This window comes from Notamacropus eugenii, chromosome 2 (genome assembly GCF_028372415.1).
Source record: "Notamacropus eugenii isolate mMacEug1 chromosome 2, mMacEug1.pri_v2, whole genome shotgun sequence".
In the NCBI taxonomy this organism is placed as follows: Eukaryota; Metazoa; Chordata; class Mammalia; order Diprotodontia; family Macropodidae; genus Notamacropus; species Notamacropus eugenii.
In genome coordinates, this window is record NC_092873.1 from 81,145,386 (window position 1) to 81,161,281 (window position 15,896).

Genomic DNA, 15,896 nt, shown 5'->3' on the forward strand with positions numbered 1-15,896 from the left:
GCTCACTTATGAGAAGAATCTTGTGATTCCCTGGTCAAGACTCTGAGTAGTCATATATTCAGACCTCCCTGAAAGCTGAGAGGTAAAAGCTCTCTCAATCCAGTGGTGTATGTAATGTGAACAGCAATATTGTTTTGGTTTAGGCAGTAAGAATGCTGTCAGTTGGCCTTTATTTCACTGCTTGTATTTTCTCTGTTGGTATACATAACAAAGAAGATTGTTGACCCCCTTAAGGTTGCCTTCCTTTAAAAGCAGATCTAAGACCCTGTGCTAGTAGGCCATCCTGGGTATGCTAAGGTGTTTGCTGTTATAAAGAATAAACTAAGATAGAAAAAGAGGGAGAAAGCAAACATTATGCTTCAATCTACATTCAGACTCCATGGTATTTTTCTGGATATAAATAGTATTTTCCATCATGAGTCCTTCGGAGTTGTTTTGGATCTTTGCATTGCTAAGAAGAAATAGGTCTATCAAGGTGAGTCATGGGATAGTGTGGCTGTTACTATGTACAATGTTATCCTGGTTCTGCTCACTTCACTTAGTATCAATTCATTCAAGACTATCCAGGTTTTTCTGAAATCTGCCTCCTCATCACTTCTTCTTTTATTTATTTATTTTAAATATTAATTATTTTTTAATGTTTAACGATCACTGCCATACTATTGAGATTTTATCCCCCCCCCACATCTACCCCCCACTACCCCCCTCCCTCCCCACGACTGCGTACAGTTCTGTATAGGTTCTACATATACTTTCCTATTGAGTACATTTTCACTATAGTCATGCTATGTAGTCGGACTAAAATAAATGGAAGAAATCGTATAACAAATCAAAACATGATACACAAAAACGTACACATACACAAACATGATCTGCTACATTCTGCGAATGACTTCCATATTTCTTTCTCTGAGTGTGGAAGGCATTTTGCCTTAGAGAACCACCACTGGGATTTTATTATTTTTTTTTTAAGAAGTTCTTGCGTTATTACAAAATTCCAAGTCTACCAGAAAAAAACTCCCACACACTCTGGTTGTTGCTGTGCACAAAGTTCTCCTGGTTCTGCTCCTTTCACTCAGCATCAGGTCATATAAGTCCTTCCAGGCCTCTCTGAAGTCTTCTTGTTCATCATTTCTTATGGCACAATAGTACTCCATTACATTCATATACCATAATTTATTCAGCCATTCCCCAATTGATGGACATCCCCTTGACTTCCAGTTTTTGACAACTACAAAGAGTGCTGCTATAAATATTTTTGTGCATGTGGGACCCTTTCCCATTTTTATGATCTCTTGGGGATACAGTCCTAGTAGCGATATTGCTGGGTCAAAGGGTGTGCACATTTTTGTAGCCCTTTGGGCATAGTTCCAAATTGCTTTCCAGAATGGTTGGATGCACTCGCAGCTCCACCAACAATGAATTAGTGTTTCAACTCTCCCACATCCTCTCCAGCATTTATCATTTTCTTGTTCTGTCATGTTTGCCAATCTTATAGGTGTGATGTGGTACCTCAGAGTTGTTTTGATTTGCATCTCTCTAATCAACAGTGATTTAGAGCATTTTTTCATATGATTATAGATATCTTTAATTTCTTCTTCCGAAAATTGCCTGTTCATATCCTTTGACCATTTATCAATTGGGGAATGACTTGTATGATTATACATTTGAGTCAGTTCTCTATATATTCTAGAAATGAGGCCTTTATCCCCGAGCTTAGCTGTAAAAATTCTTTCCCAGTTTACTACATCCCTCCGGATTTTGGTTGCATTGGGTTTGGTTGTGCAAAAACTTCTCAGTTTAATGGAATCAAAATTATCCATTTTGCATTTCGTAATGCTTTCTTTCTCTTCTTTAGTAAAAAATTCTTCCCTTCTCCATAAATCTGATAAATGCACTATTCCTTGCTTCTCCAGTTTATTCATGATATCAATCTTTATACCTAAATCATGTACCCATTTGGACTTTATTCTTGTGTGTGGTGTCAGGTATGGGTCTATGCCTAATTTCCACCACACTGTTATCCAGTTTACCCAGCAATTTTTGTCAAACAGTGAGTTCTTATTCCAGAAGCTGGGGTCCTTGGGTTTATCAAACAGAAGGTTGCTATATTCCTTGCCTACTGTGTCTTGAGTGCCAAGTCTATTCCACTTGTCTACCTCTCTGTTTCTTAGCCAATACCAAGTGGTTTTGGTAACTGCTGCTTTATAGTACAATTTGAGGTCTGGTAGTGCTAGGCCACCTTCCCAAGCATTTCTTTTCATTAGTCCCTTTGATATTCTGGACCTTTTGTTCTTCCAAATAAATTTTGATATTATTTTATCCAGCTCTAGAAAATAATTGTCTGATAGTTTAATTGGTATGGCACTAAATAAGTAAATTAATTTAGGTAGAATTGTCATTTTTATTATATTAGCATGGCCTACCCATGAGCAACTAATGTTTTTCCACTTACTTAAATCTGAGTTTATTTGTGCAAAAAGTGTCTTGTAATTGTGTTCATATAATCCCTGGGTTTGTTTTGGCAGGTAAACTCCTAAATATTTTATACTGTCTACCCTGGCTTTAAATGGGATTTTTCTTTCTATCTCTTGCTGTTGGACTTTGTTGCTAATATATAGGAATGCAGAAGATTTGTGTGGGTTTATTTTGTAACCTGCAACTTTGCCAAAGTTGTTTATTATTTCAAGTAATTTTTTACTTGAATCTCTGGGATTCTCTAGGTAAATCATCATATCATCTGCAAAGAGTGATAACTTAGTTTCTTCTTTGGCTATTCTTATTCCTTCAATATCTTTATCTTGTCTAATTGCTACAGCTAACATTTCTAGTACCATATTGAATAATAGTGGTGATAATGGACATCCTTGTTTCACCCCTGATCTTATTGGGAATGCATCTAGCTTATCCCCATTGCATATAGTGCTTGCTGAAGGTTTTAGATAGATACTGCTTATTATTTTATGGAAAGTTCCCTTTATTCCTATGTTCTCCAGTGTTTTTAGTAGGAATGGGTGTTGTATTTTGTCAAAAGCTTTTTCTGCATCTATTGAGATAATCATGTGGTTTTTGTTAGCTTTGTTGTTGATGTGATCGATAATGCTAATAGTTTTCCTAATATTGAACCAGCCCTGTAATCCTGGTATGAATCCTACCTGATCATAATCTATTAAACTCATGATAAGATGCTGTATTCGTTTTGCTAAAATCTTATTTAAAATTTTTGCATGTATATTCATTAGGGAAATTGGTCTACAATTTTCTTTCTCTGTTTTGTCTCTTCCTGGTTTGGGTATCAAGACCATATTTGTATCATAGAAAGAATTTGGGAGGACTTCTTCTTCCCTAATTTTCAAAAATAGTCTATATAGTATTGGAATTAACTGTTCTTTAAATGTTTGATAGAATTCACTTGTGAATCCATCTGGCCCTGGAGATTTTTTCCTAGGGAGTTCATTGATGGCTTGTTCAATTTCTTTTTCTGAGATGGGGTTGTTTAGGTATTCAACTTCCTCTTCTGTTAATCTGGGCAATTTGTATTTTTTAAAATATTCATCCATCTCGTTTAGATTATCGAATTTGTGGGCATAAAGTTGGGCAAAGTAGTTTCTAATTATTGTTTTAATTTCCTCCTCATTGGAGGTGAGTTCACCCCTTTCATTTTTAATATTAGTAATTTGATTTTCTTCTTTCTTTTTTTAATCAGATTGACCAAAGGTTTATCAATTTTATTAGTTTTTTTCATAAAACCAACTATTGGTTTTATTTATCAATTCAATAGTTTTCTTAATTTCAATTTTATTAATCTCTCCTTTGGTTTTCAGTATTTCTAATTTGGTATTTACTTGGGGATTTTCAATTTGTTCTTTTTCTAGCTTTTTCAACTGCAAGCCCAAGTCATTGATCTCCTCTTTCTCTGTTTTATTTATGTAAGCATTCAAAGATATAAAACTTCCCCTAATAACTGCTTTTGCAGTATCCCATAAGATTTGGTATGTTGTCTCGCTATTGTCATTCTCTTGAATAAAATTGTTGATTATTTCTATGATTTCTTCTTTAACACAACCCTTCTTTAGGATTAGATTATTTAGTTTCCAATTGATTTTTGGTTTATCTTTCCATTGCCTTTTATTACATGTAATTTTTAATGCATTATGATCTGAGAAGGATGCATTGATTATCTCTACCTTTCTGCACTGGATTGTGAGATTTTTATTTCCTAGTACATGGTCAATTTTTGTAAATGTTCCATGTACCGCTGAGAAAAAGGTATATTCCTTTCTATTCCCATTCAGTTTTCTCCAAAGATCTATCATATCTACCTTATCCAGAGTTTTATTTACCTCCTTAACCTCTTTCTTGTTTATTTTGAGGGTAGATTTATCAAGTTCAGAGAGGGGGAGGTTGAGGTTCCCCACTAGTATAGTTTTGCTGTCAATTTCTTCCTTCAACTCCCTCAACCTCTCCTCTAAGAATCTGGATGCTATCCCACTTGGAGCATACATGTTTAGTAATGATATTGCTTCATTGTCTATGGTGTCTTTTAGCAGGATATAGTTTCCATCCTTATCCCTTTTGATTAGATCTATTTCTGCTTTTGCTTTGTCTGAGATTAGGTTTGCTACTCCTGCCTTTCTTACATGAGCTGAAGCACAATATATTCTGCTCCATCCTTTGACCTTTACCCTATGTGTATCCCCCCGTTTCAAATGTGTTTCTTGTAAGCAGCATATTGTTGGATTATGGCTTTTAATCCATTCTGCTATCCGTCTCCGTTTTATGGGAGAATTTTTTCCATTCACATTCACAGTTATGATTACAATCTGTGTATTTCCCTCCATCCTCTTTCCCACCATTTGTGCTTTTAGCTCTCCTGTCTCCCTTCCCCTCCTCAATAGTATTCACTTTTCACCCCCTCCTCCTGCAGCCTTCCCCTCCTTCTTTTAGCCCCCCTCCCTTTTACTCCCCTTTACTCTTATTGCTTCTTCCCTCCCTTTTAGCCTCCCTCCCCTTTCTTCCCCCTTCCCCTCCTACTACCTATAGAGCTAGTTAGGATTATCTACTTAAGATTGTTGTTCCCTCCTTTAAACAAATCAGATGAGAGTACCTCTCAAACATGCTCATCTTCCTCCCCTCCTTCCCTCTACTATAGTTTTGTACTTCTTCCTGTGATGTAATTTGCCATTTTCTGCTTCCTCCTTTTCACACCTCCTATTACAATCCCTTCTCATACTTAAATCATATTTTTGACATGACATCATTTACTTTATACCCGTTCCCTCTACGTATATCCCTTTTATCATAATAGCTGCACAGTTCTCTAGATTAACAGGTATCTTCTTCCCTTATAGGGAGGTAAACAGTTTGCCCTAATTGAGTAACATGTTTTTGTTTTTGTTTTTTCCCCCCTGTTTACCTTTTTATGATTCTCTTGAAACCTGCATTTGAAGATCAAATTGTCTATTGAGTTCTGGCGTTTTGGTCAGGAAGCTCTGGAAATCCCTTATTTTGTTGAATAACTTTCTCCTTGCCTGAAATGTTATGCTGAACTTTGTTGGGTAGTTGATCCTTGGTTGAAGTCCCAACTCCTTTGCCTTACGGAATATTGGGTTCCAATTCTTTCGATCTTTTAATGTAGAAGCTGCAAGGTCCTGTGTGATCCTGACTGTATGTCCTTGATATTTGAATTGTTTCTTTCTGGCTGCTTGTAGTATTTTCTCCTTCACTTGATAGCTCTGGAATTTGGCAACGATATTTCTTGGGGTTTTGAGTTTGGGATCCCTTTCGGGAGGGGAACGGTGGATTCTTTCGATGACTATTTTGCCCTCTGAGTCTAGTACTTCTGGGCAGTTTTCCTTGATGATTTCCTGGAAGATATTGTCCAGACTCTTTTCTTCATCATGGGTTTCTGGCAGGCCAATAATTCTTAAATTTTCTCTCCTGGATCTATTTTCCAGGTCAGTTGTTTTTCCAATTAAATATTTTACATTTTCTTCTATCTTTTCATTCTTTAGATTTTGTTTGACTGATTCTTGCTGCCTCATTGAGTCATTAGTTTCTACTTGCCCAATTCTAGTCTTCATCGTATTGTTTTCTTCAGTTAACTTTTGCATCTCCTTTTCCATCTGACCAATTTTTCCCTTTAAGGAGCTATTTTCTCCATTTAATTTTTGTACTTCCTTTTCCATTCGACCAATTTTCCCAGTTAGGTTTTGTGTTTCCTTTTCCATTTGATCAATTTTCCCAATTAGGTTTTGGGTTTCCTTTTCCGTTTGATTAACTCTTCCTTTTAGGGAATTATTTTCTCCACTTAACTTTTGAACTTCCTTTTCCATTTGTTCAATTTTCCTTTTCAAAGTGATGTTCTCATCAGTGAATTCTTTTTTTATAATTTTAAAATCATTGGCCAGTTTTTCTTCTATTTCCTTCTTCAGCTGTTCCAGGAAAACTAGTTGTGCTTGCGAGAAGTTCATAGTCCCTTCTGAAGTTTCAGATGGAAGTATAGTCTCAGCTCTGACCTCTTTGGTGTTTGTGTTTTGGTCCTTATCCCCACAGAAAGATTATATGGTTTTTTTCCCCTTCTGCTTTTTCCTATTCATGATTTTGGCTGAGTGTTGTAGCTTCTGGTTCTTTCAGTCAGAAGGTACAGAACTTTGTGTTGAGCTGATGTATGAAAAAGCTAAAAGCAGGTTTTTGTTTATTGTTTCCCAGATCAGCCCTGGGGTTAGCTTGTTAAGTGTGTGGGAGGAGTGGTCTGGTCACAGGAGATCTCCTCAGCTGAACTGAGGCAAAAGCAAGCTCAGGGGATGGTGACCCCAGCTTCTCTATTGTCTTCCCTTTTCCCCTGGAGGGCTGAGGCACGCCTAGATGCTAATGCGTGTTCCCACCCCTCCTGGGGCTCCTCTCCTGGCGCTGAGGCTTGCCTGGGTCTCAGTGCGAATTTTCTCTGCCCTGTGTTCTCTGACCTTCCGAATTGCCTCCGCCACAGTAGGAAGAATCCCCCTTTGCTATTTTCCTAGCCTCTGGTGTTATGAGACTATTTGTCCCCTTCTGCTGTTCCCGCTGATCCAGGATTTTTCTGGGGAAATATTTTATGGTTCTTTCACGGTCATCAGAGGGGAGGAGAGAGCATTTACTGATCACTCCGCCATCCTGGCTCCCGGAAGTTCAAGTAGGTGACTTACTGAAGTTTAGTCTTCAGGCTGAAGGTTTCAAGGGCTGCTGCACTGATATCTGGCGCTCAGCGGCTCTCACCAGCTTGGTTTGGCTGGTCTCCTGCTCTGCTGGTTCTGCCCGCCTCTCTCAGGCTTCTCAGGTCCCTTCCGCCCCGCTGCGCTGACCACGCTGCACTGTGTGCTGGGGGCTCACCCCCGCGGAACAGATCCTTCCCATGGACCTTCCAGTCTAACCTGGGCTCCAAATACGTCAAAGTCTGTCACCCACTGGATTCCGCACCTCCAAAGTTTGGTCAGATTCTCCTTTCAGAGCTATCCAGAGGAATTTGTCCAGGAGCCTAGGTGAGTCGTTGCTTTCACGCTGCCATATTGGCTCCGCCCTCCCTCATCACTTCTTGTAGCACAATAATATTTCATTTCATTCATATACCAAAACTTGTTCAGTCATTTCCCAATTTATTGCCATCTTCTCAATTTCTAACTCTTTGCCACCACAAGAGAAGCTACTATAAATATTTTTGTATATGTGGGTCCTCTTTCCATTTGTATGATGTTTTTGGGATACAGACCAAGAAATGATCCTTGTCCATAATTCATTCAGCAAAAAAAAAATAACACGTAAAATGTCATTTGTCCCTTCTGTCTACCTGAGAAGAGACAAACAGAAAATCAAAGAAAACATGCTTTTTTCATTAACATGGGACATAAAGTGTTATCTGGTATGAGAAATCAATCTCAGAGGGCCCTCTCCAGGCATAGACATGGGGTTACTTCTTGCAGCCAGTATTCCAGTGGCTCAGCTACTTTCTCAATGCCCTCATCACCTCACAGTTTCTCAGACTGTAAATCAAGGGGTTGAGCATGGGTGTGAAGATTGTGTAGAAGAGGGAGACTATCTTGTCATGACCAAGAGGATGACACCACTTAGTCCTTAGGCAGGTGAACTTGGCTGCCTCATAAAGGGGAGAGACAGCTGATAGATGGGATGAACATGTGATCAGAACTATTTGACTTTCCTGGGTAGAATTCTTGTTGATCACAACTCTCAAGATTTTGGCACAGGAAGCCACAGTTATGGAGAAGGGCAAAAGGAGCATGAAGACACAGCAAAAATAACCTAGGGTGTCATATAGGTATGTGTCAACACAAGCCAGCTTTGACAAAGCTAGCATCTCACAGAAAAAGGGATTCACTTCTCGAGAACCACAGTAGGGGAAACTCATGGCTCCCACTACCTGGATTATCCCATCTAGGGTTCCAAAGACCCAAGAACTACCAACAATCTGATGGCACACTTGTTGGCTCATAATGACATGGTAACGTAGAGGGCGGTTGATGGCCACATAGTGATCATAAGCCATCAGGCCCAATAGAAGACCCTCAGAGCCAAGTAGGGTAGCAAAGAAGTCAAACTGCAGCCTACATCCAATGAAAGAAATGGACTTTCTCTCACGAATAAAATTGTCAGCCATCTTGGGTACAATGGTACATATCAGAGTGAGGTCCATAAGGGAGAGATGGCTAAGAAGAAAGTACATGGGGGTATGGAGCTAAGCATCACTATAGACCAGGAAGACAAAGAGGATATTCCCAGCTATTCCCAGTCTGTGAAGACCACTAGGACAGTAGAGAAAAGAACAAGATCAGTTTGAGTGTGTTGAGAAGATGCCCAAGAGGATGAAATCACCTAAAGTTGAATGATTTAGCCATGGCTCCATGATCCTACTGTTCAAGATCACCTAGAGAAAGAAACCGATGGATTCTGAGGCTCAGTGGTTTCCTAGATATTCCCTTATCCATTTATCCAGGCAGCTAAGTGGAAGAATGTTGAATGGAATGCTGGGATGGAATCAGGAAGTCTTGAGTACAAACCCTGCCTCAGACACTTACTAGTTGTGTGACCTTGGGTATATCACTTAACTCTCTGTACCTTCATTTCATTATCTGTAATACTGATGGTATTGGACTCAGTGGGCTCTAAGTTACCTTACTTCTCTAAATCCATGATCCTTGGATCTTATCCATCTCTATAGTTATCAATTCTCAATGAGTTTCTCCTTTTGTGGTTATTTCAGTGTAACAGCATACACTGTTAGGCCACACAAGTGTTTAAAAAAAAAATCTCATTTTGACACCCCCATACAGCAGCAATATAACCACATGGTTCAGAGAACCTTGAAATACCTTTTTTTCTTCCCTTTGTGAAACAGTGAAAATTAGGTTAACTAGTGGTTGCAAGTTAACCAGTTTTTAAGGGGTAAAAGGTCAGCATGAGTTTATGTAATATACATGGAAATAAAAGTCACATCAAGGAGTGAAAGTCAGTTGAGTTTAAAGAACAACAGGGAAATCTGTAAGATTAAAGACTGAAAGTTACAAGGGTCCTCAGAAGTCATCTAGATTAACCCCTTCATTTTACAGAAGAGAAAATTCACCCCCACAGAGGTTCAGTGACTTGCCAAAGTTACATAGGTGGAATTTAAACTCCAAATCTCATTGTATCAAACAGAAGAGGTTATAGTCTGAGCTCAATCTATCTTATCCCAGAAAAGAAGAGAGAGAATGAGTTGATATGGTCATGAAATGTTCTGCCTGGTCATGAGCCTAGCACCAAACCACTCTGGTGTAGGGAGATACATAACACAGGGCCTTCCAGAAGATGCTCATCAACTCAGTGTTCCCCCCCATTGCAATGGGTGCTGGAGTCCCCTTTTGTGAGTCAGACTAAATGTAAGCCCACCTTTACCTCTCATGTAGGCCAATTACTGTCTTGATTGAGTTTTCCTCGCAGATGTTTTAGTACTTCCTGGTGTTATCTTTTCAAATTTGTCAAAAAGGCTGCTCTAGCTGTCAAAGGTATCCCTAGCCACTAAGAGGCTAAGGATCTCATTTTATTGGCAACTGCTAACCTTGCTAATAATTTGATCATGCTCAAAATGTTGTTCCTAATCTCTCCTGTGGAGATTATATACCTGTGGTTTCCACTTAGTGGCTCCCTGAGAAGATGGTCTAAAGCAGGCCACATGTGCCTCTTTAGGTCCTCAAGACCACAGGAAACCCACCTCTGCTCTAAAGGGTTCACACTAAAAATTCTTTAATGGTGCTTTAAGCAGCAAATAATCCAATTGTGTTACAAACATAGTTTTCCTGTGTAATGAAAAGCATGCACATACTTGAAGCATTATAGGCTTGTTTCGGTAGCAGTTTAGGCATCATGATCACACACACAATGATTCTGCTGTTTCTGCAACAATTATGTCACACTCTGACCACTTCTGACTAAGCACAATGTGTTCTTGTAATTGCTAAACCTGGTATCAAATTGTTTCCAAGCTGCCACACAGGTTTCCCATTCAAGGGAAAAGTGATTCCCAATGAATGGTCAGATACAGGTGCATACCCTTGTCTGCTTAATGTATACATCACCAAATTAATCCTCCTGTCCCCCTGTCTTATCATCATGGTATATATGTTACAAACAACACAAATGTCAGGCTTTTTAAAGACATGATTGCTAGATATTCACATTATAAATCATCTTGAAACCTTTATGGAACATCACAAACATTCAACGAAAACAAACCTTATATTGTCTCTCACTGAAATACTGAAGCTATTTTCAGATTTAAACTTCTCTTCCACTTATACTAGTATTCCTCTACCTGTCATATTTTCAAATGAACTTACTAGCAATACTGGTCAGCCGTACAGTAGAGGTTCTGTAGCCAATGTGCCAGAGGCAAACAAAACAATATATGCAGCTGAATCTTAAGTACATTTACCACTAATATGTTGCATTTCATTAGCTTATAAGAGCAAACATTTTGTATTGTAATTAGCTATTCCTTTTTGTCAATGTTAATGGCAAAAAAAAAAAAATGCATTTCAATCTCTCAGCAAGTGAGCTTGTAAAATTATCCTACCACTTCCCCACACACACATATTTGGGTGAGCAACCATTTTTACTTTATTCTTTTAAATCAAAATACAGAAATAAAGTCAATTCAGAACCAAATTTAAGAATATATTTGCCAGGTATTGTGCCAAACATTTCACAAACACTGACCATTTCCACCTAAGCGCAATGTGTTCTTGGAACCTTGCCTGAACACTCACTCCCAGACTCCTATGACTTGCTCTTCTAATTTTTCAGAACTCCCAAGGTCAACATGTGCTACTGCTGCTGCCAGTTGTTGCAGTGGGCTGGAGTCAGGAAGACTTGAGTTGAAATTCAGTCTTGGACATTAACTAGCCATGTGAGTCTGAGTAAGTCCTTTAACTCCCATGTGCCTTAGTTTCCTCAACTGTTAAATGGGGACAATAATAGCACTTACCTCATAGGGTTGTTGTAAGGAAAAAAGAGACAATATTTGTAAAGTGGTTAGCACAGTACCTGGCACATTATAGGCGCTTGATAAATACTTATTTCATACCTTTCTACAGGTAGGACCAAATGCCATTCCCTAATAGATGTACCCAATAGATAAATGGTTAAAGAATGTGAACAAACATTTCTAAGAAGAATTACAAACCATTAATAACCAAATTAAAGAATGTTCCAAATCACTTTTGAAAAAAATCAGAGAAATAAAAATCAAAATAACCCTGAGATTTCAGCTCACAGCCTTCAAACTGGCAAAGATGATATAAGATAGGAATAGCCAGTGTTTGGACACTGTGAGAAAATCAACATGATGGTGCATTGTTGGTGGAGCTGTAGACAGTTTTGTACAATCATTTTAAGAAGAAATGTAGAACTATGCAAATAAAATGATTGAAATGTCCATACCTTTTGACCTAGAGAATCCATTCCTTAGCCTTATATCCCAAGGGGGTCACTGAAGAAGAAAGGCCCCATATACACCAAAATATTTATAGCAGCACTTTTTGGTAATAGCAAAAGAAAGTATATGCCCATTGATTAGGAAATGACTATACATGTGTGTAATGGAATATTACTATGCTGCAAGAAAATATGAATGTGATTAATATAGAGAAGCATGGAGAGATCTACATGAACTTGTGCAGAATGAAGGAAGTAAAATCAAGAAGAGAATAAACACAATGACTAAAACAATGTAAGCAGAAATAACCACACATACAGAAAAAAATCAGAAATGAATGCTGCAAAATCATGAACAATCATGGTTTGAAAGAAGAGATATGAGATGACACTTCCACCACACCCCTCACCTTTGAGGAGGACATGAGAGATTCACAAAAATGTGCACGCTGCTTACATTTTCAGACTTTTTCAATACATTGATCAGGAATGTTAATTTTTTTCAGCTTTCATTTTTTGTTTTTAACAAAATACTGTTTGTGACACAGGATAGGTCTCTGGGATGAAGTGGGGAGAGGAAGACTGGGGGAAACTATGGTGATATTTTTAAAAGACATTAATAAAATGATACAGTTTAAATAAGGTTTGGTATTCCAAAGTGCAATGCAAGAAAACATGGAACACACAGCAAGACAGTCAGTAGAGAGAAAATAAAGCAAGCCAGTTTTATTGAAGGGTAACACCTGTACTCATAATGAAGAAGAGTAGACAGAGACAATGAATCCCCTGGAGCAAGAGATAAGGAGACACCAAAACAAGTAAAATCTGATAGGTTTTTAGAGGCTTCCAATTTGATTCAAACACAAGTAGGCACTGACAGGGTAGAGGGGAGGAACCTGGACCTCTAGACTGGTGCTGGTTCATGCAGGGATAAAGGGGGTGGAAATGTCTAGGGAATCAACAGCTAGGTGATATTCAAACTCCTCCTGACAAGAAAATAATCCTTTCAGCCTTTTCTACAGATCTTACTTTGACAGTCACTCAGGGGATTTGAGCTTCCTCAGAGCTTCTTATCACTCCCAGTAAGCAAAGCAGTATCAAATTGAAGTCAAAAGAAGGAAGACAAAAGAGGAATCACTGAAACTGCCAACAACCTCCAGAGACAATCCAATGGCCTCCTCTTCAACACATAGTTATTTAGCAAGTTCCATAGTTACTCCAAGGAACATCCTCATGATTCTCCCAGAGGTGATCTTCCCAGATTTTCCAAAAGCCTTCCCAAGAGCTCTTTGCAACATGACCAGATTTCAGAGAGTATCTGATTCAATTCATTCATGATCATAAATTACAGTACAATATTCCCCTCAAAAGGTTCAACTAATCCATTTTTGGATAATTACTAATGGGGACAGAAATATGGCCTAAAGGTGGAATTTCTCCTCAGAGTTCATAGTACATTATCACCAAGTTTTTTGTATCCCCAGTGCATATTTAGAAGTGCTGATACTACCTATAGTTTGCCATTCCAGGGCTATCATCTGCCATTTTCCAACCATCATTAAAAAAATAAATGAGATATTAGGACTTTCTGAAAGCTGCATCACTGGGGATTGATAACAATGCATGTGATACCATTAAGAAGAAGGGCCAGAAAGTGGAGATAGAGTTTACTAGGAAAACACCTCTACCAGTATGAAACAACCTGCCTAGGACTAGCCAGTCAATTTCACACGATATGTGAATTTTCAGCAGCTTAAGCCATTTCTGATATCTGTATTCTCAGAATGAGATATAGTTGGGGGGAAGTAGGGGAGGGAGGAAAAGAGTTTCTACCGTACATCTTGTTACATTGCCATGCACATAGTATGCACTTGACAAATGGTTGTATGAATGAATGAATGAATGAAATACTGAGAAATGAGATTTGATCCTTGTTTATAATTCAGTCAGCAAAACAAGAATAACAAGTAAAAATGTCATTTATCCCCTCTGTCTGCCTGAGAAGAGACAAATAGAAGAATCTAAGAAAACGGAAAATTTTTTTTTCTTTAGCACGGGACATAAGGTGTTATCTGGTATGAGAAATCAGTCTCAGGAGCCCTCTTCAGGCACAGATATGGGGTTATTTATGGCAGCCAGTAACCCAATGGCTCAGCCTCTTCCTCAATGCCCTCATCACCTCACGGTTTCTCAGACTGTAAATCAAGGGATTGAGCATGGGTGTGAGGACTGTGTAGAAGAGGGAGACTATCTTGTCATGAGCAGGAGCACGATAGCGCTTGGGCCTCAGGTAGATGAACATGGCTGCCCCATAAAAGAGAGAGACAGCTGCCAGATGAGATGAACAGGTGGTCAGAGCTTTTTGATGTGCCTGGGTAGAATTCATGTTGATCACAGCTCTGAGGATTTTAGCATAGGAAGCCACAATTATGGAGAAAGGGAAGAAGAGCATGAAGATACAGCAAAAATAACCTAGGATGTCGTAGAGAGATGTGTCAGCACAAGCCAGCTTCAACAAAGCTAGCACCTCACAGAAAAAGTGATTCACTTCTCGAGAACCACAGTAGGTGAAATTCATGGCTGCCACTACCTGGATTAACCCATCTAGGCTTCCAAAGGCCCAAGAACTACCAACAATCTGAAGGCAGACTCGTTGGCTCATAAGGACATTGTAACGTAGAGGGTGGCTGATGGCCACATAGCGATCATAAGCCATCAGGCCCAGTAGAAGGCCTTCAGAGCCAACTAGGCTAACAAAGAAGGCAATCTGCAGCCCACATCCGAAGAAAGAAATGGACTTTCTCTCACGAATAAAATTGTCAGCCATCTTGGGTACAATGGTACAGATCAGGGTGAGATCCATTAGGGAGAGATGGCTAAGGAAAAAGTACATGGGAGTATGGAGCTGGGCATCACAATAGATCAGGAAGAGAAGGAGGATATTCCCAGCCAAGGCCACTGTGAAGACCACCAGGACAGCAGAGAAAAGAACAAGATCAGTTTGATTGTGTGAAAAGATGCCCAAGAGGATGAAATCACCTAAAGCTGAATGGTTCAACAATGACTCCATGATACTACTGTTCAAGATCACCTAGGGGAAGAAACAGAAGGATTCTGAGGCTCAGTGATTTCCTAGAGATGCCCTTATCCATCTATCCATGTAGCTAAGTGGAAGAGTGGTGGATAGAATGCTGGGATGGAGTCAGAAAGACTTGAGTACTAATCGTGCCTCAGATACTTGCTAGCTGTGTGACCTTGGGTAAATCACTTAACTCTCTACACCTTCATTTAATTTAATCTGTAAAACTGATGATATTGGACTCAGTGGGCTCTAAGTTTCCTGCTTTCTTTAAATCCATGATCTTTGGATCTTATCCATCTCTACAGCTATCAATTCTCAATCAGTTGCTTCTTTTGTGGTTTTTCCAGTGTAACAGCATACATTTTTGGGCCACACAACTGTTTTAAAAAAAAAACTCTCATTCTGACACCCTCATATAGCTGGGATATAACCACATGGTTCAGAGAATTTTGAGATATTTGTGTATCTTTTTTTTGATTCTGTCCTGTCTCAAACAGTGAAAATTAGGTTAACTAGTGGTTGCAGGTTCACCAGTTGTTAAGGGGTAAAAGGTCAGCATGAGTCTATATAATGCAAATAGATATAAAAGTCACATCAAGGAGTGAAGATCAGTTGGATTTAAAGAACAGTAGGGAAACGAATAAGATCACAGACTGAAAGTTACAAGGGTCCTCCGAAGTCATCTAGACCAACCTCTTCATTTTACAGAAGAGGAAATTCACTCCCACAGATGTTCAGTGACTTCCCAAAGTTATATAGGTGGAATTTCAGCTCCAATTCTCATTATATCAGACAAAAAAAAACATGAATGCTCCATTATGAGACGGAAAGGGGGTAAACTAATTATCTAGCAATG

At 38.9% G+C, this 15,896-nt stretch overlaps 1 protein-coding gene, 1 long non-coding RNA gene and 1 pseudogene across 2 annotated transcripts in view; 1 reads left to right on the forward strand and 2 right to left on the reverse strand.

Annotated features, from left to right (window-relative positions):
• LOC140523573 (uncharacterized) overlaps nt 1–15,896 on the forward strand; it is a 55,179-nt gene that overhangs the window by 17,169 nt on the left and 22,114 nt on the right. The window lies entirely within an intron of this gene.
• LOC140523571 (olfactory receptor 2V1-like) lies at nt 7,976–8,893 on the reverse strand (annotated as a pseudogene).
• On the reverse strand, nt 14,081–15,028 carry LOC140523572 (olfactory receptor 2V1-like). Its single transcript, XM_072638387.1, has one exon. The coding sequence runs from the start codon at nt 15,026–15,028 to the stop codon at nt 14,081–14,083; it is 948 nt and encodes a 315-aa protein (XP_072494488.1).

Coding starts and splice junctions, on each gene's coding strand:
- LOC140523572 (XM_072638387.1), bottom strand. CDS start 15,028: ATGGAGTCATTGTTGAACCATTCAGCTTTAGGTGATTTCATCCTCTTG.